A 25,677-nucleotide genomic window follows, 5' to 3' on the forward strand; every position below is an offset into this window, starting at 1 on the left:
CAGTTAAGCCTGTAAAAGCAATTTAAAAGACTAAGTTAAAAGGTATGCTTTCAAGTCTTTTTTAAAAGCAGAGATTGGGAGCCAACCTTAACTTGGACAGAATACATTAGAAATCAAGATTTATGTAGAAGTTGTTCAATCAGCTAACGAGAAGGCGTGCTCAGGAGGAAACACCTGAGGAGAAAATCCTCAAGAAAAGGTCAAGAATTTTATGTTAAACGAAAAAATATTGGGTCACAATATTATACAAAAGCTGAAACATATTGTTCAAAACTTCAGAAACCAGGTTGCCTTTTGTAATTTTCTAAGCATTAAAAACAAATAATTGCCTAGGCTAGATATGTATATCATGTTTTATATGATATAAGGAACATTCTTCATTAGTTTTTAATTATACATTCAGTGGCATATAGCAGAATAAAGCAACTTGCTGCATACAATATGAGAAGGAAAGAACAACTAAAACTTGGATCTGAAAAAAGACCTGAAGTTTGACTCTTGGGATATTTAAAATGGCCAGAATGTCCTCCTTCTGCACCAACTTTTTTAAAAATAGAATGTATATTCATTTGAGGCCCATTCCTGAAAATTTCTTCTCACATTTTGTGCCAACAAAATTTTTCTCCCTTGGGCAAAAATGCTGTACATAATATACAAAAGAGTATATTAAAACTGAGCACATTAAAATTAAAAGATAAAAACATACTACTTCACATGCAAAGTGTAGGACAGTGGTCCCCAACCTTTTTGTACCAGGGACCGGTTTCAAGCAGAAAATTTTTGCAAGGACGGGGGGGAGAGAGAAGGAGGGGGCTTTTCCTGTCGCCGCAGCTATTCCGAACGCCCGTTTCACCCCCACCCCACCCCGCCCGCTTCAATCCACAGTGTCCCGTTCTGCCTGCCTGCCTGCCTGCCTTAGTTTCTGGTTGTTTGGGAGCAGCTTCGGCTGAGAATAATAACTATTCGCTCTTTTACTCAGCCGAAGCTGTTCCGATTCAACCATTAACGAAGGCAGGCAGGCAGGCAGAACGGAGCACTGGGTTGAATCCCGCTGCGGGCGTGGCGGGCGAACGGGGTGGGGGTGGGGAGAAACGGGCGCTTCGGCGACAGGAAAAGCCCCCGCTTCTTTGAAGCAGTTTCTTCCTGTGCTGGTGGAGGAGCGAGAGAGAGCGACTGAGAGAGCTGACCCAGAGAGAAGGACAGGCTTCGGTTGCTTCCTCCCTCCCTTCTTTCATTTGTGTCCTTGATCCCTGATCCCAGCAGCATTCACCGAAGGTGAAGAAAGCCGCCATTTTTTAAAAAAAATTCTTTGCGGCCCGGTAGAGAGTGCTCCACGGCCCGGCACCGGTCCGCGGCCCGGTGGTTGGGGACCCCTGGTGTAGGACATCTGCCAATAATCATCCTTTCCCTGTTTGCTAATCTAATCTAAACAAACTATACTTACAAGCCCAATGTGGATTATGTTTTGGATACTCAACCTAAATTTAGTTATCTTTTTCTATTTTTCTTTTATATTGCCTAAGGAAGAATACTGAGGCACTCTAAAATTGGAGAAATTGCATATTATTCTGCCACTTTTTAGCAGATCCTGGTAAATAACATTGCCCTAATTTTACTTTATCTAAGCTAAAAAGTTAAATGTTCCTTTTCTTATTTTTCTTGGCAGCAAATTCAGAATTGAGATCATTAATGACATTCTTCCAAGACTCCATTCTAAAGAGCGAATAGATAATGATAGCCTTGATTGAAGCACTGGGAAAAGTAATTTATTTTTAATCAATTACAATTTGGAGAAAGTTCTCTGTCCTTCACAATTTGAAATGGAAACATACAAAGGTGAAATAATATTTAGAAAAATTTCAACCAATTTCTAATGTTATATTTAATATTATGGGTAGTTAAAAAGCATTATGGATAGTTTAAAAGCATTATTCTATTTGCCTATTGTATAAGAGAAATATAAAATATTTTAGTTTTAAGGAAAGAGAAGTTTGGGCATTTTACAAAATCATCAGTATCCATCTCCAACAAATCCATATTCTGGGTGGTCTGTCCAATCTGATAAGAAAACCACATGGAAATAAAATAGTGTTTCTTTAGCTCAGTTGTAAGCCCTTTATTTAAAATGGCCTTATGTAAAACATACATATACATGGACACATAGGTATATTTATATATAGCATGTGTATGTCTTTTTTAAAAAAAATATCAATAACTATTTTTGTATTTATAAAATTTATATTTATATAATAGAGGAGTAACTCTAATCAATACAGAGAAGTAAGAAGTAAAATGGTCACTGCATTTTGGTACTACCAACTTAGATTAGATACATGTTCTTGGGTCCTTACAGATGGAAAACTTTGAACCTTGCCCTTAATTGTATCATTTATGGACGGACACACAGACACACACAGACACAGACACAGACACACACACAGAGAGAGAGAGAATGAAGAGAATGAGAGAGCGCAATGAACCCTAGTATGAACTTCAGCTTAAATTATTTTGATAGCCCGCAGAAAAGGCTTCAGTGAGTTCTTTGTCACTAAGAACATTTATCAATTTATCAAGTCCCGGAATTTGTTTCCTCAGAAAATGTATTTGGTTCCTTTTCTCTTGCCAGTGGAAAAGAGTCAGAGCTCCTTCTTTCACCAGCCCCTTAGTATTGTTTTTATCTTTGCATATTTTACTTCTGTTTCTTTTCTTTTACTGTTATTAGCTGCCTTTCTGGAAAGCCAGAGAATGAAGGTCAGGTTTAATTTTGATTTGGTTGGACCAGCATGGAGATTTTCCATCATCACCTTCCATGAATTGCCTTTTCTAATCAGAAGTTGCCAGTTTTTTTGTCCCAGTGCTAAAGTTCCTGAAAAATAGCTCATTTAAGAACCATTCACAATTGTGATGGTTATGAAAAAATAATATTGAGACTAATCCTTGCATTAGTGGTATGTGGTGGCACAGTGGTTAGAATGTAGTACTTCAGGCTACTTCTTCTGACTTCTGGCTGCCAGCAATTTGGAGTTCAATTGTCACCAGGCTCAAGGTTGAGTCAGCCTTCCATCCTTCCAAGGTCAGTAAAATGAGGACCCAGATTGTTGGGGGCAATATGCTGACTCTGCAAACTGCTTAGAGAGGGTTGTAAAGCACTGTGAAGCGGTATATAAGTCTAAGTGCTATGGCTATTTACAACCTTTGCAGGTGTGCAAAACAAAGAAAAGCTGAAATAAGATCATAAGTATGCATGTAGTAGAACTTTATAATGCAGTCCTTTTAGCGATCCCAAGAAGGTTCTTCACTCATTTGCACTCTGATTTAGGTCAGGGGTGTCCAACCTTGGCAACTTTAAGACTTGTGGACTTCAACTCCCAGAATTCCTCAGCCAGCTTTGCTGGCTGAGGAATTCTGGGAGTTGAAGTCCACAAGTCTTAAAGTTGCCAAGGTTGGACACCCCTGATTTAGGTGATTCTGAGGATACAGATAAACCCCCTAGTGGTCTCAGTTACTTTCACAGTGCTAATGACCAGATGAATGCAAAGAATATACATATCTCCATTCCCCACCAGTTAGTTAGGACTGAGAAAGCTTCTTAGATGATACATGAAATGTTTTCACAGGAAAAAAACAAGAAAGTCCAGTTGCCTTTTAAGGGAAAAAGCATTTTGGGGGCTACCTATAAATTAATTTCACATACTCCCTGCCATTACCAATGAATAATGAACAGGTGATTTACTTGGTATTACTGATTTTCTAGATATCTAAGCAACTTATCTATTTAATGACCTGTAAAAATCTTGCCTTGCTTTGTTTTTCCAAATTTCCACTTTTATCTTGATTTTTTTTCTTGGTTATGCTATGTTTAAATTAAACCTGCTTTAGCTTAACAAAAATTCAATGCTTTCTTAAATTGATTTTTTTTTACTAATTTGGCTTTGAATGTAACTTTAATAGGTCCTTATGTCCACATTTAATTAATCATGTTTATCCTGGAACCAGCTGTCAGTTGTAAAGTTACCTGATTCTTGCCTGGCTTTTACTTCTGTAAAGCTTGTTCAAATCTATCTTACCAGAGTTGTTTTAGAGATGCATGCAATCATATTTTTGGAAACAACTGCAAATAATAAATATTTCTTGCACAGCAGTTTAGGATTTATATAAGATGGACTACTGCTAAGTATGCAACATTTTAAATTGTTCCTGTACTGCTGACTCTATAATAAATTTTTGTGAAATCACTGAAAATTGTTACCTATTAAAATATGAAATATTTAGTACAGACAACAGATAGACAACACACGAAGTTCACCAGCAACATAAAAATAATGGGAACAGCAACATTAAAGAGGAACACTTTATAATTCCTTAGAATATGCACACACAATACTGAAATTTCTTTTGAATTGTTCTTTTCACAATTAATATTATAACCCTTTTTAAATAAACCATTTAATGTAAATAAGTGGAATGAAATCTTGGTAGGGAAACTGAATGCAGATTTGATTTCCTCCATCACCACTCGCCTTATATGGTTTTCCAAGAGAACAAAAAACTTATTTGTAAACATGGATCAGAACCTGTCACTGAGCATCTGCTAAGTTAAAACCTAAACCTAATCCTCAACCATCTCCTGCTTTTTTCTGTGACAGGGATTAATTTTTGGAATTGCCTCAAGGATATTGAAAACTGATTTCTCAGAGATGAAGACAGTTTCTTGGCTCTGAAAACATATGAGCTATAAAGATAAACCACTGAGAAGATCAAAACCGCTCTCTGTTATTGAAAAATCATTTAATTGTAATTGTTAGGATGCCATTTCTGCTACTGTGGGGATGTCATCTATAATAGAGCAATACTTTTTCAGTGTCTGAAAGGTAATAAGAAATAGATTACTTAGGCAATGCGCAACTTGGTTCTTAGTTGCTATGAAATATGGAATATTTTCCCCGTATTTAAGCATTTTTAAAAGAAGGATTACAATTAAAATATATTACCATTGCATTGTTTCTGGACACACTATCATTGTCTAGGGCCAACAGAAAAATTCTTAAAACTAAGGGTTTTTAAATCTGTTTACACAAACGTCAAAGATTCTCAGTAATTCGGGTAGAATTGTCTGGAAGATGAATCACGACAAATTGACTTATTTTCTTGTTGGCGTTTGAGATGTTTCACTGCCCATCCAAACAACTTCTTCAATCTGAACAGGAGAGGTAACAGAATATACCAGTCCTAACATTCTTAGGGGTATTTCTGTACCAACTTCAGGGTTTCTTCCCCTAAATGTGTGAAAGAACATTCTAAGTCGCCACGTACAATTGTTTGGGAGTTGAATCATGATATTTTGAATTTTTGACATTTATATTTATGTTTACATAAATGCTCTACTTATTGAAGCATTATAGGCTAATAAATTATAGTCCTTTTCGATTTAAGAAAAAACAGTAATATTTACAATGTATAAATGGACACATACTTAAAATCACTTCATAAAATCATTTTGAAAGCATATTCAAGCTGTTGGAATATCTACATTTGTTATAGTGAATATTTTTGTGTGTGTAGATGTCAGAGGAACCTGGAAATCACCCCAAATTTTAATTAATGAGTTCTACATTTTGACCTAGAAAATGTTTGAGCTACAAAATCAGTGGGAACTGCTTTTGGGTGATCAGCTTATCTCCATGACTTCAATTATGATTAATTCTTTCTAACTAAAGTTTTTGTGTCTTTTAAAATATGGAGATTTCTTATTTAAAAGTTGTAGTTCAGAGCAAGTTGACACTAGAATCCAACATTAAGGTTCAAGAATCACAAATATTAGCCAGCTTTAAAAGTATAAAGTGCATATAAAACAAAGAAAGAGAAACTACCTTAATCCATTACAAGTTTGCAAATGACTGAAAAAAACAACAACCAAGTAGCCAAAGTAAATTAACGAGTAAATCACAGTCAGCCAGGATATGTGAAAAGATGCAGATTGTCAGTGTTCTGAGTAATGCACCCATTGAAAGCAGATCACCAAGGCAGGTAGATTCCTCTAAGAACATGTTTATTGGATACATCATATCAGCACAACCAGTGAAAACCGACTCTGAAAGTTCCCATGGTTTTCATCTAATTAAAAGATTAATACTTCCCCCCTCCTCACTGTCATCAGTCACATTGGTCAAAGTATATGGCTGGCAGGCTCCTCTCCTCCTTCACCTGTTACAATGACTTTGGTTTCCACAGGAAAACTTTTTATTTTGACTGTAAGCTACTTCCCCCCTCCTCTTCTTTCTTTGGCTTCATGGCAACTGTGAGGCAAGACAAGATGGCTTCAGCCAGGTTTGCTCAGAGTTGACATAATTTATGTTTTCTGGTCAGTTGACAACCATATATAGTAAATCTGGATCTTATGAATTTTAAGGTACAAGTGCAATTTTTAAAAGATTGGTAATGTTATACTTAAATACTTAAAATTTGGGAACCTCCCAGAGTTGTCTGAAAAATGGATGCCTATATTAATATTTTAACTAAATAAATACTGAAGAATAAATTACTGTATATACTCGAGTATAAGCCGAGTTTTTCAGCCCTTTTTTTGTGCTGAAAAAAAACCCCTCGGCTTATACTCGAGTGACAGATTCCCCTCTGGAAAAAAAATGGTGTGGAGCTCCAGAGCTGGGTAGCCGCTTCCCTGCTTCCGTGTTTCCTTTGCAACTTGTAAGCATGCGGGTAATCGGAAGCAGAAAAGTTCTTGCATGGTTTCCAAGGCGTCGCCTCTCCGCCTAATTCCTCCCTCCCCCCTCACCTCCGATTCAATAAGCAGCGCTCAGGGTTGCCAGATCGCAGCTTGGCTCTGCGGCCAAACTCAAATCAAAATACGGCCAAATTATTTTCTCTCACGGCCAAATTATTTTATGCAATATAACATGAGGATATATTGTTTTTTCTTTTTTAAACTGTTTTTAGGGGGGGGGAAAGACCCACCGTCATGTGAGAATGCTCAGACACGAAATCTATCCGCCCGAAAATAAGTGTGTGTGTATGTGGGGGATTTTAACAGAGGGAAGACGTAGGGAGAAGGCAAAAGCGACGGAAGATTCTTCAGGGGAAACTGAGGGGGAGACTCACCCTTGGTCCAGATGAGCCCCCTTCCCCGCCCCTAAGGAAGCAGAGGCAGCCAGCAAGGGCAGGCAAGCCCCACTTCGCGGACTCCATCCATCCTCGCTCCCACCCACCCACTCACCCAAAGCGACGAAGTCCCCCAATCGCGCAGCCCAGAATCGCCCTCCCCTCAGGGGGCAGCAATGACGCCCGACGTTTCCCGAGACAAGAAGCTCCGCCGTGCAATGAAAGCGCCCTGGCTCTAGGCTCACGGGCTCAGAAAACAACGTGAGCCGAGGTGGCTTCGGCTCCGCTCGGCTTCTCCAACATCCGGCGCCGCCCTGTTCTATGTGCCGGGCCCGGCAAGTCCGAGCAGCCAGCACATAGAACAGGGCGGTGCCGGAGATCATTAGCCGCCTCTTTCTCAGCACAAGAAGAACAGGGTGGTGCCGGACCATTGGAGAAGCAGAGCAAAGCCGGAGATTAGTAGCTGCCTTTCGGCGAAGAAAGCTTCCCCCAACCAGCCGGCTGGTCGTCTCCTCCTCGGCCATACAGACCAAGCAGGCAGAGAAGGAGGAGAGCAGCTGGCCAGTTGGGGGAGGCTTCTTGTGCTGTGAAAGAGGTGGCTAATGATCCCGGCCCGCTCGGCTTCTCCAACATCCGGCGCCGCCCTGTTCTATGTGCCGGGCCCGGCAAGTCCGAGCAGCCAGCGCGTGGAGCAGGGCGGTGCCGGAGATCATTGGCCGCCTCTTTCGCAGCGCGGGAGGCCTCCCTCGGCTGGCCGGCTGCTCTCCTCCTTCTCTGCCTGTTTGTTCTGTGTGGCCGAGGAGGAGGAGACCATCCGGCTGGTTGGGGGAGGCTTTCTGCGCCGAGGGAGGCGGCTGCTGATCTCCGGCTTTGCTCCGCTTCTCCGATTGTCTGGCGCCGCCCTGTTCTTTACTTGGGCAGCCGGGCGCCCGCAGCGGCACCCACGGTGGCAACAGGCAGTTCTGCCCGGGCTCCGCTCGGGTGTCCGGCTGGGGCTGTCAGGAGTTGCTGCCGCCGGTGCGGCTCTGGTCCCGCGTTGCCTTGGGAAGGGTGGGCCAAAACCAAGAGCCGCTGAGCCTGAGCCTCCGGTGCTGCTGCTGCCGCTGCTGCCGTTGCAAAGCGCCGCCACGGCTCTTCCTTTTTGCCTTTCCCTTCCCGAGGCGACGCGGGACTGGGGCCGCGCCAGCGGTAGCGACTCCTGACTCAGGGGGCCTCCGAGGAGAGGGGAAGAGAGTGACTCCTGCCTCCCACTGTCATCATCATCATCTTCTTTTGGGTTAGTGAATCAATTAAACCTTTCATGATAGTGAGATCGTTTCCCAAATTAATTATTTTTAGTTTTGAAATTTACCAGTAGCTGCTGCATTTCCCACCCTAGGCTTATACTCGAGTCAATAAGTTTTCCCAGTTTTTTATGGTAAAATTAGGGGCCTCGGCTTACATTCGGGTCGGCTTATACTCGAGTATATACGGTACCCCAGCCTCAAAAATTTAAAATGACATAGTCCTCTCAAAACACTGGTTATGTATGTGTCAGACATTTAACTCAGATATCTTATTAACTAATGACCACTATTTCTCAAATTTTTAGATTTGTATCAAAAAATCGAAGTAAATTTTAATATTGGAGCATATATAAAATTATGTGCTATAAAGAGAACATTTTAAATCTGAAAGGGAAGTATAGAAAGCTTTGTACTAAACTAAAATGAATGAATTAATAAAATTAGCAATTAATAAAATTAATTGCCAATTTTTAGGTGGGATTACATCAAAATTGCTACCCAAATATAGGATTCATCCTCAGAGAAACTATCTGATTGAAATAAGTATCTGAAATTATTAATGAAGGATTATGTTCCAATTGTATTGTACTATACTGTACCACATACAATTATTTCCAGGGAGTAATAACAATGGCGTATAAACCATAGACTCTGGTCAACAGAGAGATATACCAGATTTATAAAATGGATCAGTTCCAAATAAATGTTCATCTGCTTATCTTTTAATTGCTTCACAGCTTGTTTTATATACAAGAATTTTTTTTTATTTAAATTACTGGTTTGCAACGTTTTTCATTTGATTTATTATAGGTCCCAAACTGAAGAGAGAGAAAATAAATGTGAAGGGCAGCAGCTTGCAGAACTGTGACAATTTTAGCTGAATCTAATCTGGGCCTGAGAGGGTTCAAACTCTTTTCCATAATATGCAAATTTGGAGATTAATGCAGATAAAATCTAGTGCATAACTTTAATCAACATTTTCAAGGGTTAAATCAGAAATCTGGTGATTTATATTGAAAAAGCAGATCTGAAAAATGGTAACTGATTTAGATGAAACCAGAATAATTCAGCTTGAAAAATACCATTGAAAGTTTAACAAAACTCTGCAATTGAAGTTACGTATTTAAACAAGCATCTCCACTCAGCAAGTATTTACAATTCCTACAAATGACTTAAAACGGTAAGATCAGCATTTATATGTGAGATTCTTTCATAGCAGTTATTCTATTAGCTTAAAATTGAAGTCACTTGCTGAGTGATCAAACATTTCCATTCAGTTAAAAACAGTCCCACTGTTCTCAGATTTATAAAATTAAAAGTGGAAGGTCATATTCTGCATTTATCATGGCATTTTCTTTCAGATAAAAAGCACAGAGATAATCTGCTTTTCTGAAGAACCTCCACAAAAGGCTCAGAAGTAGTTTTTAGTAAAGCTCTGATCACCAATGCCTATACAGTGGGCACTTTAAAGGGATCTATGAAACAGACTCAGCCTCTAAATTTAAGCACATACATTTTTATCTGTTTTTAATTATTGATGTGATTTTTTAAATATCCAGATGTTGCTGAGATATTTTAGAATTAAAGCAATAGCAAGTTTTTTTTTTAAATATACCTGCTTTTTGGAGACATATTTGGGTTCAGGAAAATTATTGGAATGCATTTTAAGTTCATCCTATTTAGAACAATATTTTTTCCTGTGATTTTAGCTTTCGTCTGTGTTTTCTTTTGTATTTAATTTTTTTAACACATACACCCACTGTAAAAGTTTTTCTTCATGATTTTTTCAAAATTCGTGTCAGCCAAGTTTTTTTTATTTTATATTTTATCCTATGGAAATATTGGTCTCTGCAAGTATAAGTTTCTTTCTTTCTTCTTAGACTTTTAATTCTATACAATGCATTTTTTAGTTTTATAGAATATAAAAAGGCTTTATTTACACTTAATAAATTGAGCAATTTAAAATCTGTTGTTGCTTATTCAAAAGCTCATATTCTTCCATAAGGGGTAGAATGGTTTGGTGATGTGTTAGCCAAATATAAATGGGTGGAAATTCAGAATTTGCTACAGGTAAATAGTTTGTATTGACAAATGTTTACAGTTTGTGATGGGATATAAAAATACTGACCCACTATTTTTTTCTTTACTTCAGTCATTAAGTCTTTTAATAAGCGGAAAGGAAAGGAATCCCTACTATGTAAAATAATTTTTAAAAATTTGAAAAGTAATGATAATTTGTTTTTAATTTTAATGAAAGCAAGCTTTTTCTGAATAATTTCAGAAGACATTATTCTTTTAAACTGTTTCTTTGTCTAGATGCTTATACTTGGTGACAAAGAAATTCCAGCCAAAAACTTTCCAAAACCAGTGAGAGGCATTACTATGTTATATAGCTCTATCTAATCAATGAGTAACAAGATAGAAGAGTGCTATGTGTCTGATGTTGTTTCATGTATTTATTTTAATTACTTCACACTATAACTATCTCAAAATTTGCTGCAATGCAGGAGAAAATTGAGGAAAGAAACAAAGCAATAAAATGGACTGTGCTACCATAATACATCTGTTTCCAGATGGGAGTCATTCAATTCAGCACATAATAAAAGTAGAGAAAGGCCTCTCCTGCAAATGATTTGGAAAAAATCCCAGCAATAAAGGCTAGTTGAAATAAACATCAATCCTACAAAAAATCTGTATTATGAATGCAAATAATTTGATGTATCTTCATTACACTGAGAGTTTTCAAATTCAAAATGCACACAGTAAATGAACTGCACAGGCAGTGATGCAGGGGGTAAGAGGAAACCTGCCAAATAAACAGAATTCTAGCCTCCCACTTCAACACCCAACCTCCTCTGTTGGATGAAAATCTGCAGCCAAAGAGTACATTAATCTTCTAATTTCAGACAACTGCAATCTTACAAAGATACTACCAGCTTAGAATAAATCAGAACAGCCACAGCAGTGAAGAAAATAAAGCATGTGATTAAGATTTTAATTTCCTTTTGTGGTGAAGGTCCGTGTCTTCATTTTAACAAAAATATTTTCTTTTGCCATCAACTTTGCAGTAAGACAAAAATAATTCCATACTTAATAGAGGATCTTGGGGCAACTAGAAATATATATTAGTTTCGTCACATTGTCACTTATTCCTAAGCTTTGCAGATTTTTCTAAAAATTCAAAAGTCATGTATAATGATCAGAGCTTTGTTTCACTTTAAATATTCAACAGTAATCTTTTAAATGTCACAAACTGCAAAAGTCTTCCTTCGTTCCTTCCTTCTTTCCTCCCTCCCGTCCTTCCTCATTCCTTCCTTTTTCTAAAATATTTTATAGTAAGGGGCTGTCTGTCAGGCACATGATAAAGGATATTTATTTTTTAACATATTTCTGCAAAATACTAAAATCCAAAGAATGTATGTAGGATGACTATAGCCATCTGCACATATTCAATGTATTCCTTTCTTTAAAAATGATTTTAGAAAACTCTTTTCCTTTAAAATATGAGAAATGAAAAAGTTACAAAGGAAGAGGAAATGTATCTGAATCATGAATGAAAGAGTTCCATAGTTATCTAAAAGCACATGTGTTTAGAAACACTAAGCCAACACTGATGCTAGTCTTCACTTAATGAACACAACTGGAATCAGCAATTCCACTGCTAAGTGACATGATGTTAACCGAGACATCATGCAATCATGACTTGTGATTTCACTACTGACTTCTCCATGAACTCTGCCTATTGGAAGCTGGCTGAAGACTTAAAAAGAAGACTTAAAATAATTTTATTGTCACTTGAATGTACACTAATGTACACTAAACTGAAAGTGCATAAATAGAAATAGTAAAGTGCACAAATGGGAATCATGGTACTGCGAGAATACTCTCAGTATAAGACGAGCATAAGTGTGACAATCAATCAGAACAGTTCCTTTTTCAGCACCATTATAACTTCAAATTGTCAGTAAACAGGACAGTTGCTAAGGCAGTCCTTGTTTAGTGACTACAGTTGGGACCAGCTTTTTGATTGTTAAGCTAAGTGGGTCAGTAAATGAAACTGCAACTGTGCTTATAATCTGATTTCAATTTTTTCTTAGCTTTATAGGCCTGATAATATCGTAAATGTGAAGATTGGTCACAAGTTACTTTTCTATCACCATTATAACTAAGAACAGTTGCTAAACAAGGTAGTCAGTAAACAAGAACTATATATTCTTTGTAACTCAAGTATTGTACGAGGTAAGGTTGCAAGCTAAAATGTTAGCTATTCAATTTTTCTAATTAATTAAATTGCCTTCAGAAGAGGTACAGTAGAATCATAAAATGGCAACAAGTATATGTATTTCTAGTTGCATTAAATGGAAGGAATAGAGTTAAAATTCTGAAAGGGTTTTTTTTATCTTGCAGAATAATCTCCATAAAACACGAGGCTGTGTCTTTTTCTCATTTGCAGAATTGCCATTCTACCTGGATAATTCTTTATGCAGACACACACACACACATACACCTCCCTGTTCAGTAATTTTAAAGAAAGAAGAAATTCTCCATGGGTACAGTCTTTTAAAGTGTGCTTTAATTTGAATTTATTCTTTAAAAAAAAGAGGCTTCTTCAAGTCTATTGCATATGTTATGGCAGAATGTTCTGGGAATTCTAGTTCTGACATATCTGAAAGGCACCAAATAAGATAATGCTGTTTTAAAGACATCAGATTTAACAGATTAACAGAGTTGGAAGGAACCTTGTAGGTCATCTAGTCCAACCCCAGCATCAAACTTATCACATCCTTATAGAAATGGGATTTCCTTTAGAGTGAATAGTAACCCTTCACATTACTGCTTAGTTTAGAAACTGGGAATATTCATTGCATGCATGATTCCAATATCTGATTCATTTGCCAGTTAGATCACATCCATGTTGCCAAATGAGTAATCAACTCTAAGTAACATTTAAAAAAAAACTCTTTTCTGCACATATGTAAACATCATATACTGACAACTACCTTTCATAAAAAGTGATACAGTATCTTAATATCCATCTCAGACTAAGCATCAGAACATTAGCATTTTGCAATTGATGATATAGTCTGGCTTTCTTGATTGTTGTGAGTTCACCTCTGGTCAGAGAAATGTAAATATTTGGCCCTGTTCCTTAAAAGGTACCAGAACTAAGATTAATACCAGGAACTTGCAAATAAAGATGTCCTGCCCAAATTCCAGAATGTGATGAAAAAGATATTTTGGAAGAGGTGGAAACATCAAACTCGGTGGCATATTTAGGAGTCAGTTTAAAGGCAATCTGTAGAATTAGCTACACTAGCATTATCCTTAGATTTTTGTATTATAGGGTATAAAACCAGTGGTGGGATTAATTTTTTTTTACTACTGGTTCTGTGGGTGTGGCTTGGTGGGCGTGGCATGGCTTGATGGGTGTGGCTTGGTGGACGTTGCAGGGGAAGGATGCTGTAAAATCTCCATTGCCACCCCAAGCCAGGGGAAAGATTATCACCAGTTCTCTGAATTGCTCAAAATTTCCGCTAACAATTCTCCAGAACTGGTCAGAACCTGCTGAATACCACCTCTGTATAAGATGCTATAATGGCATCAATAAAGAAAATATGAATCAATACTTCGAGGAAGAAATTAGGGCTCCATTATTACTTCCTTACAATATAGTACAGAAAGTATTCTGAAGAGGCTTTTTTTCCACCCCATTTTTTATTTGGTAAACTAAAATTTAATGAAATAAAATATACTACGGTTTAGGATTTATAAGAAGTAATTTTAAACTGTCAAATCTAATCCCCTGCCTATTGCTGGATTAAATGAAAACTTACTGACCAAAACTGTGTTTCTTAGAAAATAAGACAGGGCCTTATTTTCTTTCAACCCCCTCAAAAATGCCTGGGCCGTCTTTTCGAGAGATGTCTTAATTTCCCCCCTATGCACCTTGCCTAGCCACTGGGCCGCTTCTATCATGGCTGAAAGGAATGCCCCACGTGCCTTGCCTCTCCACCGGGCCGCTTCTTTAGTGGCCGAAAGGAATGCCCCATGTGCACCATTGCCTCTCCACTGGGCCATTTCTGTAGGGCCGAAAGAAGCTATTCCTCAAGCTTAGTACAGACTGAGAGAAGAATGGCAGGCAGGAAAATTCCCCCTTCCCATTTTCCTCCCATTCTACAAAAAGCCTCCATTCCAAAATTTCACCATTTGGAATGGAGGCTTTTTGGCGAACGGCAGGAAAATGAGAAGGGGAATTTTTCTGCCTGTCATCCATTCCTCAAGCTCCCTCTCCCTTCCCATTTTCCTGCCTTTTGCAAAAACGGCTCCACTCCAAGCCTTCAGCATATCCCAGGACCCGGCAAGGTTTGTTGTAGCGTTGCGCATGCAAGCGGCGGCATCGCTGTGAGGTTCATTGCATTGGCACAGCCTCTTCAAGCACAACCCTGCAAGGATTGCTGTGCCATTGCGTGTGCAAGTGCCGGAACCACCGCGAGTTTGGATACACTGGTGCAGCCACTCACAGGATGCAGGATGTCAGCTGCACTGGTGTGATGAAGCTCACAGAGGTGCTGCCATTCATGAGTGCAACGCCACAGCAAGCCTTGCAGAGTCCTGCTCCAAGAGGAATGGATAACAGGAAGAAAATACCCCTCCCCATTTTCCTGCCTTTCATGAAAATGGCTCCACTTGGAGTCTTCAGTGTCTTCCAGGATTGCAACGCTGAAGGCTCCATTCCGAACCTTCAGCATTGCAATCCTGGGATACGCTGAAGGCTCAAAATGCTTCTGCTTCAATGAAGAATGACTTTTACCCCTCTCTGCAGCCGAACAGTTGCCATCCCTTCCGTACCACCACTCATGCTGGCCATGCCTATCCCCCGGACTTATTTTCAGGGTAAGGGTAATATTAGGCCCACCCACCAAAATTTAGGATTGGCTTATTATTGGGGTGGGTCGTGTCTTCTGAGAATCACGGAAGCTGTCCAGAGCCTTTGCTTGAAGCCATGGAGCAAAGAATAACACACTTATCTCTTTAGATCAGGGGTGTCCAACCTTGACAACTTTAAGACTTGTGGACTTCAACTCCCAGAATGAGGAATTCTGGGAGTTGAAGTCCACAAGTCTTAAAGTTGCCAAGGTTGGACACCCCTGCTTTAGATAATAGATGTGAAGGATTTCTGCTACTAGGAATGCCCTTCTCTAAGTTTCTTCAAGCATCTCTTGTTTGATGAGTGGGATATATACACTTTTCCCATACTGTACCGAACCTAGCATTTTTTGAGTTTAGACAACTGTTTAATAATATGTATTTTGGTATTCCATAACCTACAATGAAAAATCAGAGGTGTGGTTTATTCAATAAAGTATGATTAAATAATTTATCATAACACATAAAGCTAATATTGTGCCAACAATAACAACAATATGGCAACCACACTTTGCCATAAAATTATGGCACATTATGATAAACACTAATGGGCAAGATATTCAAGAAGGCTGTATTGTTTGACACGCTCTATAAAATGGTTTGTGGTTTTTTATTGCTGAATTTGACTTTTTTTTCTTATTGCGGTCCTCTAAGAAATTCAGGCTGCTTTCTGAAATCATGTTTTCCTGATATGCTTTCCAGGCCAGCTCATGAAATTAAGCACTTTCCATATTAGATAATTAACTGGGTAGAGAGATATGACTCATCTTGGCAAAAGGTCAACAGAAAAACAGATCTGACTTCTCAAATGCCATTTCAAATCTAAATTGAATACAACAAAACAAAACAAAGAATCTACTTCATTATAATATGGAATTAGGTTTATAATATGAAGTTTAAATGCAGCCATGCCATTAAAGTTATCCCCAGAATTGTATTATTTCAATCAGCTCTTATACACCATAAATATTTTTTAAATTCTTTTATACAGTACTATTACACATAGAGAGATATAGCAGACACAGTTCTCTCAGGAAGAAGAGGTCATATAAGGGTATCCATCCAAGTAACAAAAGTACAAAGGAAGTGCCAATTGTCCAAGTGCCAATAGCATCTTATGTGGCAATCTTTCCAATTCACTTTGTTTTAGGGAAAGCATCAATCTCACAACTACCTGCTTCTAACAAAATGTCAAAATGTGAACTGGGTAACAATGTAATCCTTGACAAAACTTTTGAGGGATTAGAAAGAAAATACCTTCAGGATGACTTTTTCTACAGAATTTCAGCAAAAAGAATATTAGTGGAAGAAAGTAAGCACAATACGCTCTATGCGTGAACCCACAAGGATAAACCATCTTAGTAAATATATAATTTTTTTCAATTAAAAGCTATGTTTGCACAATGTGTAATGCTTTGTCTTGATGTTTTGTGTTGACAAAAGTCTGGTTGCTGCCATCTTTTGGTCAATGATTTGGTACATGATTTCCACAGTCATAATTTAAAAATCAGACACAATTAATTAAGCCAAAGAAGCAAACCAACCATATTATGGAATAGCATGAGGCATGACTTCAACCAAAAGGTTACATTCTTAAATTAGCCAATATACAGTATATATCATGAACTTAGTGTATCTAGTTTTTTTCTTGCATTCCCTTGCACTGACATATGATCCTAGAGTTGGCTTACTCTAATGTATGGCGGCAAAGAATAAGGAGTACCTCTGCCTGATTAATCATTTCCAGAAGGAAGGCAGAGTTGATAGGCAATATACATTAGAATTTGTGATGTGAAATACCAAGCGCAGAACAGTAGCCTTGAGAGGGGGGCCAGTGGTCTGTTACATAAGGTGGGAAGGAAAATGGAACATAAGTGGACTTGAACATTGCTTCTATATATGGGGCTCCTTTCTGACCATAGCAGTTGCTGAAATTCTTTGGTTATGGCTTCCTACTTCTTTAAAAATTCTATTTATTCATGATTCTTTGTGTTCTGTGATGTGGTATATTCCTACCTATGGGATGAAGTTTGACTATGACACCTAGAAAGAAGCTTTACCTTCTACTTGCTCTATGTCCTTAGCCATGTCTATAGCAGCAGTAGCATTTGCTAGCAATACTGTTTTTCTACCTTGCCAAAGGTAGAAAAAGGATAAGGAAGCATAAGGAAAGCTTATGAAACAGCCCTTGCTTTTTCTGCCAGAGAAGAAGAGGCTTCTACTAAAATAATATATATTTTGATAATTGGCTGGTTATTGCTACGTAATGGCTTGGTTTATCTTCTCTGGAGCTGAGGTCACACATGGACAGAATGCAAAGGACTGTGAGAAAAACAAGTTTTTGGAGGAGCAGGAGCATGTTAGCAAGGTTAACACATAGAAGGAATGTGTGCTAATTGAGGCAAACTTTAAACCCTCAGTTTTCAGTATTTATTTCATTTATGTAGCTGCCCATCTCAGCAAATGACTCTGGGCAACTCACAACTGAAGTGTGCTTTATCACAACTAAATGGCAGTGTAATTGATGTGTTTCTTTTTATTAATACAATAACACTTTCTTGAGGATAGTAACAGATGGGCAGGGAACTTGAGGTTTGCTAATTATGAATATTTCTGTTACTTCATCTATTACCTATGCATTTATATTATTTTTTTCTCCATTCCTGAAAAGTCTAAACATGAGTGCATCCTTTTGTCTGTAGGAGCCCCTCTCATTATTTTTGGGAGGGAATTCCTCCAATGACCAGTGAATAAATAATCACTGCAATGAGCCTTAATTATTGGGGTTTTGGGTCCCGTGTTTGATTCCACAGGACCTTTTTATAAATTTGTTGCTGCTTCTGCTAACTTTTTACATTATAGAGTAAGCTGAGGAATTCAAAAATTTTATTTCAAGCATGGGTGGCATACCACAGTCTATATGGCACCCTGCATCTCTCCACTTACATTTTCATACTCTGTCCATGTGTGTGACCTCAGCTCCAGAGAAGGCAAACCAATCTAAAACCTGAAGATTGCACTGCAGAAATGGAATGGCCTAGCCATGCTTTAATAGTTTAATCAAACTCACCCCACCATTCTTCAAAAGGTACAGAGTAGACATATTGAGCCTCAAAGAAATTATTTTACAATTCAAACCCCTTTATCAATAGGGATTAGAACTGACAAAATGTCAATTCTAATCACAGCAATATTTCATAACTGTCCATATCCCTGTGATCCTTAGCTTTTGAAAAGGAATTTCCCATCAAAAATTTGTACACATTTATGGTAGGATATAAAGGTGATCCCCAAATAAATGGAATTAAAAATTAAAAGTACTATTTTAAATTGTAAAGACTACAAATAGTTTGCTGATCATAATTAAAAGAGTATAGGGAAATAAGAATGTTATACTCACAGATACATTTAATTTATTGTATGTTTTGGTCTATTAGCATCCAAAAAGATAGTAAATGCATAGGATCATAAATGAAATAGACATACAATAGACACAAAAACATTTTCTTAATTTGGTTTTCAATATTATTAGCCCATCAAAGCAGGCCAGGCCAAGAAGCAAGCATGGCAGGATTTTGGAAATGCTCTTTATTGTAGTAAGATAGAACTTTGAAAGAAGTTCAAGTCTTTATAATCAAGTGATCTAATTCTGATGCCTGGCAATTTATTTATGATGGTTGCAGCATTCAGGGGTTGTAATTGGTATTGACACCCCAACCAGTTTCTGACAAACAAAGTCAATGAGCAAAGCCAGTTTCACTTGCTGACCATGTGATACATTTAACAACTACAGCTTAAAAACCATAGCAAAAACAGAAAGATTGTAAAATCAGGCATGACTCAATTAACATACATTTCCCAATTGTAGTTGTAAGTCAAGGACTACTGTACTGAACAATTAAAGTGGGAGGTTTCCCTCACACGTTACACTTTCTCAAGACTGACTAATCTTTTCTCAAAGCACACGGCTTAATGGTTACTCATTCCTTTCCATGGTCAGCTCTACAGGCCTTTACACTAGTTTTCTTATATTCTTGTTCTTAGTGCTTTGATCTCATTCAATAAGCTTTCAATTGGCTTTGGAAAACACTTTAATTTTAAATGGGCCATAGCAGTACCCTTAGATTGGTTAATTAGCACACCTATGTTTTTAGATGGCAGCTAATGTAGAACTGGATGGATCTTTCTTCCCTACCAATTGAGAAAAACAGGACAGTCATGGCAGGATAAGGAAGGAGAATAAAACAGCAGCAATGGAAGATATTTAGGACTCCATTTACTTTTTCTTATTGTGGCTATCAGCTATTAATGTACTCCTGCATGATCAGCATTTATGCAAAAAACTCTTCAAGCAATTCCTTGTGGTAGCAAACATCAAGAATCTAAGCTTTATGTCATTGGGCATTTTATTACTGAGAAAAAAGTAGATACAGTTTCTAAGAAAAGATCTACAGAAGTTTCTACTGTATGGCTGGTGTCACATCCAATGCAGAAGAGGAAAGTTTATAGCAGTAGCAATAGCAATAGCACTTAAGACTTATATACCGCTTTACAGTGCTTTATAGCCCTCTTTAAGCAGTTTACAGAGTCAGCATATTGCACCCAACAATGTGGGTCCTCATTTTACCGACCTCGGAAGGCTGAGTCAATCTTGGATTGAATTGCTGGCAGTCAGCAGAATTAGCCTGCAATACTGCATTGTACTCACTGTGCCACCTCATATTTAGGACCAGTTTGATTTCCAACCTGCCAGTGCTGGAAATCTATGTTTTTATTTATCATTTTGAATACGGAGGTAAAAGCATATTTTGAAATTTTGCTATGCTGAATGTTGCTGTTAGCACCACGTTAATATAATTATTCTTCTGAAATAGGAATGCAGAACCAAGCTGGCTAAGCATTCCATGAGTTCATCCCATCTGGAGGGCATCAGTTTGGGGAAGAGTTGCCAACAGCACTTCACAATTTATTATTTAAATGCCCTTCAGGATATTCAGAAAGCAGAGCCAGGTTTCTCAGGAAAGCACTTTGGGTATATTAGCGTATCTCTCAGAAAAATAAACCTTGAATTCTCCCAACCCTATATTTCTATCCTAGTCTCCAAGTAACTCGTAGTTGTGTGTATTTTTATTCATTTTATTTTAGGTTATTAATCAATTTCAGTATTAATTGGTTTTGAAACAATTTTCCAGTAAGGCTTTTGTAAATCTTTTCAGCTGTTGTATTGTAGGTTTTTCCCCCCCAAAAGATCTTCCACCATTTAAAAAGCAGTTAATGAATATTAAGAAGGAATATATTATCCTAAAATGCCTCCAGGAAAGTTTTGTACTTTCTAAAAGCTGATGAATTATGGATTTTGAATAATTAAAGTTTTCTCTCAAAAAGATACCATCATTAAAGAAAAAATGGATTTTAAATAATTAAAGTTACTGTCAAAAAGATATTGCCGTTATAGAAAAATGTGTGGACATTTTTGAAGAAAAAGCTGTCCTCGTCTAGAGCTTTAGAACATATATTGTAAGCCTAAGCAAGAAAGATAGGTTAGCAATTGTTGTTTACTTAGCAGAAAAACTCATCCAGGCTTAATTTTAATTTATTTAATGATAAGACTTCTATTGTCTTCTTTTCAAACTAAAGAACAGAGACAGAACTGAGACTTCAGATTCAGTGAAGAATAAAATGAAAGTTCAGTAAATGCAATCATAGAACAATATCCGTTTGTGTGGTTTGTTTGGGCTCTGGTTTATCCAGAGAAATTGGGAAGATTTTAGTCATAGGAAATAAGATAACAAATATGAATGATTAAGCATTGAGTCATGGAATAATCTTAATTCTATTAGAGCACCTACTTTCCATGCAAAAAGTGTAGACTCCAATTGCCAACTGCTCTAGAAAAGACTGGAAAAAGTCATCTGAGACTCTGAAAAAAAGCATTGTCTGACAATACACTACAAAATTGATTTCACCTAGCTTCACTGTGCCATGTAATTAAAGTGTTGGCAGCAAATCCCCAGAAATTTAAATGTAAATGATGTGTTGTTGCAAAAATGCATATGCAGTGCATTCAGAAAGTATTCAAGACCCACTTTACTTTTGTCAGTTTTGTTATGCTACAGCCTGATTCTATAGTTGTTGACATTCACTTTTTTTCTCATTAATCTGCATTCTGTACAGCATAGTGACAAAGTGAAAACAAAACTTTAGAAATGTTGTAAATTTATGAAATGCATTGCACCACTTCAGTGTATCCACAAAGTGAAATTCTGTATCTGAATTGAACTAATAAGAGGGAAGGCGTGCCCCAGCCTCTTTCTTCTGATGCCAGATTGACAAAGGGTTTATCCACTAGTCAAGTAAACGCCTCCTCCAAAACTTAAAGGTTACAGTATTAGAAGAGAAGTAAATAAATTTAATGACATATCACATGAAACTGGATATAGAATTAAGGGTTGCTTCACTGAGGGGCAAAGGATCTTTCTCTTGTCAGTTATTAATTTGTGTTTATTAAGCCCAATCAAACCTAGAAAAGGGTTTTGGTCAAATCAACACAGCAGCAATAGTCAAAGCAATGTTAAGCATAACCTAAGCCCAAAACAAGAAGTTATACATAAAATTCTCAAACAACTGCCTAAATCACATAAGAAGGTTGATAAAGTATAATCAAACTTGCAATGTTTTGTTACGTTAGTCTGTCATAATAAAAGTAGCTTTAAACTTCAGTGAAGTTGTTTCTTGTTCTGCTGTCCATCCAGGGCTGAAATGGGCTTGTTCCCACTGGGCTGTCCTTTTTGCAAAAGGATGATGGTTAGGATGAGAGAACAGCCTACTCGGGTTGCCTTGTCTGGGCATGCATGTCCAGGAGAAGCACCATCCTGGAAGATGAAAAGCATCTTGATCCTGGCTGGATTGCTTTGGTTGGTGAACTGAAACAGGGCTATGTCAGGGTTATGGCAAGAGCTTCTGTTTGAATGCAAAGGCCATTAACGAAAAGCTTGGGCGAATGGCATTAATCCACTGCAAGCAGGCTAATGAAAGCTGCTCATATTGAGGCAGAGTACAACTGGGTACAACCCCTTAAATTTGCTTGCAATATCCCCAGAAAAATCATATTCCCAGTTTCCGATATTCTGGACTAATAAAAATAGCATGTGATGCTAACTTAATTGGCTGAAATCCTGTAAGTCTTTTAGTTACAAAATAAAAGTGTCCTTACACTGGAATAACTCCTTACGTTACAGTATCATCTTAGAGCTGAGTTTTATCTGGGTACTATCTTTAGCAAAAAAATAAAACAATATAAATCAAGGTTCTGGGTTTACTGCTCTTTTCTAAACAGAATGCATTCTTAAATCAAAGGGTTAAGGCACATTAACCCTACATTAAAGCATGATCTTGGCAGAAGCTGGAACAAGTAATGGGAGATCACTCCATTACATTGTGCTAGGGATTCGAACTGCCGAGCTGCCAACCTTTCTGATTGACATCTTAGCTACTGAGCCACCACATCCCCTCTGTTCAGTGGTGGGATTCAAATGTTTTTGTTACTGGTTCTGTGGGTGTGGCTTGGTGGACGTGGCAGGGGAAGGATACTGTAAAATCTCCAGGCAGAGGCGGTATTTGCTGGTTCTCCAAACTACTCAAAATTTCCACTACAGGTTCTCCAGAATACCACCTCTGCTGAATACCACCTCTGCCTCTGTTGCTATATAATCATTTTTTTAAAAAATTAACAGCTACCCAAGTAGATACCGATTTTGTTATTCTCTACAAGCCACCATCCTTGGCATGCCTTTATATTGAAGGGAAAGAAAAAAAACACTTCAGAGTCCCATACAGTGACTCATGTAACAGCTCATTTGCCAGACCTTATTTCAGCAAGATAATGCACTAATTAATCATGTTGTATTTGGTACAGATTGCAGGTTTCTAACATCTGAGAATGGACTCCCTTGTTAAAGTCAGCAATGATGTAGGAGATTTTTCATAAACCTAAGGATGGTTTTGTACCAGGGAAGGTGCCTTCCCCTGATGCAGGGTGGTGAACAAACCATCTTCCAGAGCACAGCCAAAAAAACTATTTAACCAATGTTCCATAAATAACAACTGATGGATCTCTTATTTCTCCTTCTTCTCTGCCTCAATAATCAAGGTTAGAAAAACCTGGTGGTTAAACATGACATTTCTGATGTATTACATTTTGAAAAAGAAATAAGGTTTTCCTGGCATCATGTCAGCTGCCAGTCAGAGTATACCAAGAAATATTGGCACTAGGGAAACTAGGCTCAAGATAGCAAATTAAGATGACATGAAATATTCAAATATTTCTGTCTCAGAATAATCAGGTACTATTCATCTATTTTAATAACCAGTAGGGTTTTTTTGTTTTTGTACAGTAATCTGGTGTAAAAGTTATGTGTATATTATACAAATGTGACAAATGCATGTTTAAGGATGTAATATTGGCAAACTTTGATCAAACAATATTGCCCAACATCCTACTTCCACAATGGCTGGTATCCCTGTTATACATTCTACTCACCAGCCAGCATCTAATGGCTTATATTGACTCTGTGGACATAGAGACCATACTAGAGCAGTCATCCTAACTGGCATTATTAAATAGTTTTATTAAATAGTTTTGTCTTCATTCTTTTAGCTATCATAAAGAACCTTGTACCTTTTTTGATATGCTGAAATTTCAAGCCTCTGAACCAAACTCTTCACCCAACAAAGTAATTTCGGTAGCTACCTTAATAGATAGAAGTTAAATTCCACATAAATGCAACATGTCCAGGCTGGAAAAGACTGGTGTGTACTTTTGAAGCAAAAATCTTGGGATCAATCCTGTGATTATTTTGACACAATCTTTCTGGCTTCACTTAACTGATGCCTATTTGTAAGGACTTTGAAGATAACATGGCATAGCTATGGCACTCTTAAGAGAGCTTAATTTAATTCTCCTGTCCCAAACTACTGTCATTCCAACAGAAAATAATATCTGTAGCTCATGGTTCAATTGTGGAGTTCTTGGCACATTCTGAGCTTAGCTGTTGGCTTGCAGAATCATGAAAGGGAGATGGGTGGCTATATAAATTTAAGCAAAAAATAAATGTAATAATAAATACATAAATTAGTGCCAGTGAGTGTAGGGTCTGCCGCCTATTTATACATAGTAGCTTGCTAGACTAGAACACATCCCCTCCAGCAGTCAATCTTCAGATAAACAGGCATCAAGAGCAGATAAACAATCATGTAGAAAACAATACTCTAATTAAGGAACTACAAGGAGAAAACCACACCCTCATCATAACTGGTAGAGCAAGCTACTGTATATAAAGAGACAGCAAATCCACTCACTTCACTCCAAGCAAACATCTCCAAGCAAGCAAGCAAGTGCAGAAAGCACCAAGAATTTTACACCATCATTCATAAGGAAATAACTGGCAAATTCAAAACATATAATAAAATTACCATCTTATTTTATAATGAACAATAATATTTCCTTACCACTTTCATCTAGCAAGAAGTCATCTTGGTAACGAAATTTTTCAGGGCCACATGCAATAAATATGTCATCATCACCAAAAAAATCCTGAAGGCACACCACCTGCAATATGAAAATCATATAATTATTCCAAGACATGTTATACACAAAATATTACATTAACATATTTTATTACATAAGACATCCAAACTGTTCTCTGTCACCTTTCCCCTTGTTTACCTTAGAAAAGTCTGAAACTGGAAGTTTCATCTCTTCATGAAGAAAGTGGCAGGATTCCAAGCAATAAAAAAGATGCTTTAAGGCAGATTGATTTTGCAAAAAATATTTTTGGAGCCAAAGGCAAAGTACTAATAATTATCATTCTGTTTCATAAGGAATATATTTTTAAAGTAAAATTAACAAAATGAGAGTTGCTAAGCACCTACCAAGTCAATCATCCACTAACTGGAAGACTGTTTTGTTTTGTTTTAATCAAAGTCTAGTGAGTGTATAGCCCTGTGGACTCTACAGTTGTATTATAGAAGGACTCCCCAATGTCCAATCCATGGACTGGCACTGGTCTGCGACATGCCAGCAACCAGTCCACGCAAACAAGTGAAGCCTCATCTGCAGGATGCAGGCAGCATACAAAACCATGCTTCCTCCAGTCCGCAGAAAAATCTCTTTCCATGGAACCAGACTCTGGTGCCCAAAAGGTTGGGGGCCATTGTATTATAGCATCCAAATGATTGAATAAAGAAAATCCTTGTATCCAGTGTTTCTTTTTATACTTGTGAATGGGATGAGTAGAAGAAGATATGTAAGAGAGAGTGTGTGGGGCTTCTTAGTTTGGAATCCTTTCAC

The 25,677-nt window shown here is 37.6% G+C and overlaps 1 protein-coding gene across 2 annotated transcripts in view; it reads right to left on the reverse strand.

The window, feature by feature from the left end:
* DCLK1 (doublecortin like kinase 1) overlaps positions 1-25,677 on the reverse strand; it is a 172,182-nt gene that overhangs the window by 81,479 nt on the left and 65,026 nt on the right. For both annotated transcript variants that reach the window (XM_026681879.2, XM_026681878.2), the window contains exon 4: positions 24,837-24,936. In XM_026681879.2, coding sequence (XP_026537664.1) covers positions 24,837-24,936 — 100 coding nt within the window. The remainder of the gene's footprint in view (positions 1-24,836; positions 24,937-25,677) is intronic.

The sequence above is a fragment of the Notechis scutatus genome, chromosome 5 (genome assembly GCF_049901735.1).
Source record: "Notechis scutatus isolate UNSWTSFEM ecotype Mainland chromosome 5, rNotScu1.2, whole genome shotgun sequence".
NCBI classification, from domain to species: domain Eukaryota; kingdom Metazoa; phylum Chordata; class Lepidosauria; order Squamata; family Elapidae; genus Notechis; species Notechis scutatus.